At 38.2% G+C, this 3,278-nt stretch overlaps 1 protein-coding gene across 1 annotated transcript in view; it reads right to left on the bottom strand.

Moving 5' to 3' along the window:
* The window catches only part of LOC106880534 (lysosomal alpha-mannosidase), a 65,056-nt gene that overhangs the window by 58,152 nt on the left and 3,626 nt on the right, over positions 1 to 3,278 (bottom strand). The window contains exons 3-4 of the mRNA XM_052969439.1: positions 2,589 to 2,686; positions 503 to 574 (exon numbers count right to left, since the gene is read on the bottom strand). Coding sequence (XP_052825399.1) covers positions 503 to 574; positions 2,589 to 2,686 — 170 coding nt within the window. The remainder of the gene's footprint in view (positions 1 to 502; positions 575 to 2,588; positions 2,687 to 3,278) is intronic.

Below are 3,278 nucleotides of genomic sequence, written 5' to 3'. Positions count from 1 at the left end.
AGTCGCCATATTTCATTCCATAACGGCTCCCTCTGATGAGTGCAGGGTTACATTATCAGCTTGTTGCCTTACACTCCGTTGAATCCCTAACGCGAAACCGATTGGTAAGATTGGCGGTAATGGATATATACATATATATATATATATATATATATATATACGACGGACTTACACACAGCTTCCTCCCCCTAAATTCACTTACAAGGCATTGGTCGACCCGGGATTACAGTAAAAACACTTTACTAATGCGCCACGCAGTGAAACTTAACTCAAAACCATGTGGTTGCAAAATGATCTTATTCACCACAGCCTGCCTTTGGTATTTGATATTTCGTACACATAGAAGTTATAGTCAAGTTTGCATGAGGTATCAGTTTAAAGCTATCATTCACTGTTATTCACATTCACGCTGACTACCCATTGTTGTTTGCACTTTTAGTATCTGTTTATCAATCAACTACAAGTGTGTTACACAAAATAAACTATTTATAGTAATATTTACCTGTTCATCTGCCGCACTATAAAAGAGCTGCAGATAGTGGTTTGCGTTATATTCTGGAAGATCTTTACGCTCCTGAAAAATAATGAAAATTCTTACATTAGTAAAAGGTGAAAAGAATAGTGGAATAAATCTAACCCAGTACATCTATTCTCGTTTATCCGGGATGTTTCATCCCCAAAATATTCTGTTGTTGGCACTCCGTCGCTTACGACGTCGAGGGTTCCAGTTGATCCGATCAACGGAACAGCCTGCTCGTGAAATTAACGTGCAAGTGGCTGAGCACTCCACAGACATGCGTACCCTTAAGGTAGTTTTCGGGGATATTCTGCGTGACACAGTGTGATAAGGCTGACCCTTTGAATTACAGGCACAACAGAAACAGGAAGTAAGAGCGAGAGAAAGTTGTGGTAAAAGAGTACAGCAGGGTTTGCCACAATCCCCTGCCGGAGCCTCATGGAGCTTTTAGGTGTTTTCGCTCAATAAACACTCACAACGCCCAGTCTGGGAATCGAAACCGCGATCCTATGACCGCGAGTCCGCTGCCCTAACTACTGGGCCATTGCGCCTCCACTCCCCAACATATATGGTGTTGTGAATTTTTTTTCTTCTGTTCACTGGCGGTATATTGATGAGTACCAGTACGTAAATCGATACAAAAAAAATGCAGACTCGCAGCAAAGTTATGTAAACACGAGCGATAATCAATGCATGCCGGATAGCTGAGCATTATAAATAGCTGAACATTCAAGCGAACTTTTGTGATCCAAACAAAATCTTCAACTGATCACCGACTTGTACTATTACTGTTTAATTCGTGATTAGCGCAGCATTGTTCACAACTGAGCGTACTGATGAATGAATCAATGAATCAATAATAAACGAGAATAAACGTATATTACTAGTTTTTTTTTTATTTAATCTGTTACTGAAGTACAGAAAGACGAAGTCAATCTAGTATACAAAATGAAATTACCCATAGAAATGCAGTTGTGTGTCCTTTGTTATCTATATTTACTTAGTCTTCCACGGTAGACTGAAGTCGTGTTTTGTTATTCTGTTTCGCTACCCTGAATAACTGTTGTCATTTCATTTTTATCAATGTCTTCATCCTTGATCGACTAATGTTTCTTTTTCTTTCCAATTACAGTTGCCCAGTAAGATATATTTTAAACGTGTCTCAATGTTAGAAATTATATAACACTGCCGTAAGATTATTATAGGTTAGTACTGAAAATCTGACACGCTAGCATCCCCAGTTTTAAAAACAACATTTTGCTGTCTCTCAGCATTTTCATCACAGCTTTTATTGAGAGAATAAAGTCGTATGGATTGGTGAGTCCTGTAAGCCTGTATATCACCATTGAAGACGTAGATACCATCTAATATATCTAAGGATTCTTGTTGTATAGCCCCACGTCAGATCTGATAAATCGGTCATATGATAAAACGCCTTCCAGTTGTGGCTATCTGATCTTTTATTCAAACATATTGTACGTAAGCTCGCCTTATACAATCAATCTTCCCTTTCTTTAAAGTGGCAAGATGAGACTTAACAGTGCTTTAGCTGCTAATTCTAGTATCTGTGACAACTACATAAATGCTCTCTCAGCCGATATATTAAAGGTATCAAAGTAATTCGGTCTATAGGATTCCTTCTTATATACAGTTCCCGTTATATATGTGTGAATCTGAGATGGGAATATGTTGAATAAAATCATAATTAACTGATCTTCCTGTATTTTCTTTTACCTAAAGCCAGGAACTTATCACTGAAAGTCAACAAGATTCTTGTCAATTCTACAATATTGCTATATTGCTACAAAATACACCCATTAGGTTTTACTGTTCAAGAAATGCCTTACTTTCAGTTAGGCGGTCTGAGCCATTTAAGGATCAAGTTCTTGGGCAACATTATGATAATGATAAAATACAAAACGGCAATCTCTCAATTGATAACCTATTGCCTTACCAGATTGGTCAACCATTTCTACTTCTACAACAGAGAAGTTGTTAAAACAAAGGATACCATGAAGTAGCGTCTAAAACTCAGTATATGGTGTAAAAATCAATAGCGATGTGTACTGACCACAATAGGATCCTGTCGACAGAAGTCATCCCAGCAAAGTCCATTGGGGTAGTTGTAGTTGTTAAACATGGCCGACGTGAACAGGTTTGCCTTCCTGCCTATGAACAAATAAAACAGCAAGTAGAATATAGTACGGTAATTTGTCTGCAACAACAAGCGTTATATCAGTCTACATATATTTACTTCATCAATTTATCCCTTTAAATAGTCTAACGGTATAATAGACAGCGTCTGTCTGTCTGTCTATCTGTGTATGTGTGTGTGTGTGTGAGAGAGAGAGAGAGAGAGAGAGAGAGAGAGAGAGAGAGAGAGAGAGAGAAAGTGTGTGTCTCTACCTTGTCTGGTTATGTATTTATCTATGACTAAGAGTGCATATTGCGCACTGGGGTTGATTCAATCCAGACACCATACTTGCAAAATGTGTAACCTTGTGCATTTGTTAAAAGCTGTGGTTTTTATTAATGATCTCTGACTTAGGTACAAGCCTAAGTCAGAGGGGACGTGGTTAGTTGATTTCATCGACCACAAAAGGTAACTTCGGCGAGATTTGAACTCAGAACGTTGAGTGCTTGGACAAATATCGCAAAGCAATATTTTTTCCAGCCTTCTCACGATTCTTCCACGTCAGCTCCTTACTATTAATGCTAAATCGAATCTTCCCACCGCCAATATATGTATATATATATATAT

The sequence above is a fragment of the Octopus bimaculoides genome, chromosome 7 (assembly GCF_001194135.2).
Source record: "Octopus bimaculoides isolate UCB-OBI-ISO-001 chromosome 7, ASM119413v2, whole genome shotgun sequence".
Classification (NCBI taxonomy): Eukaryota; Metazoa; Mollusca; class Cephalopoda; order Octopoda; family Octopodidae; genus Octopus; species Octopus bimaculoides.
This window is presented reverse-complemented; position numbering and strand designations above follow the sequence as displayed.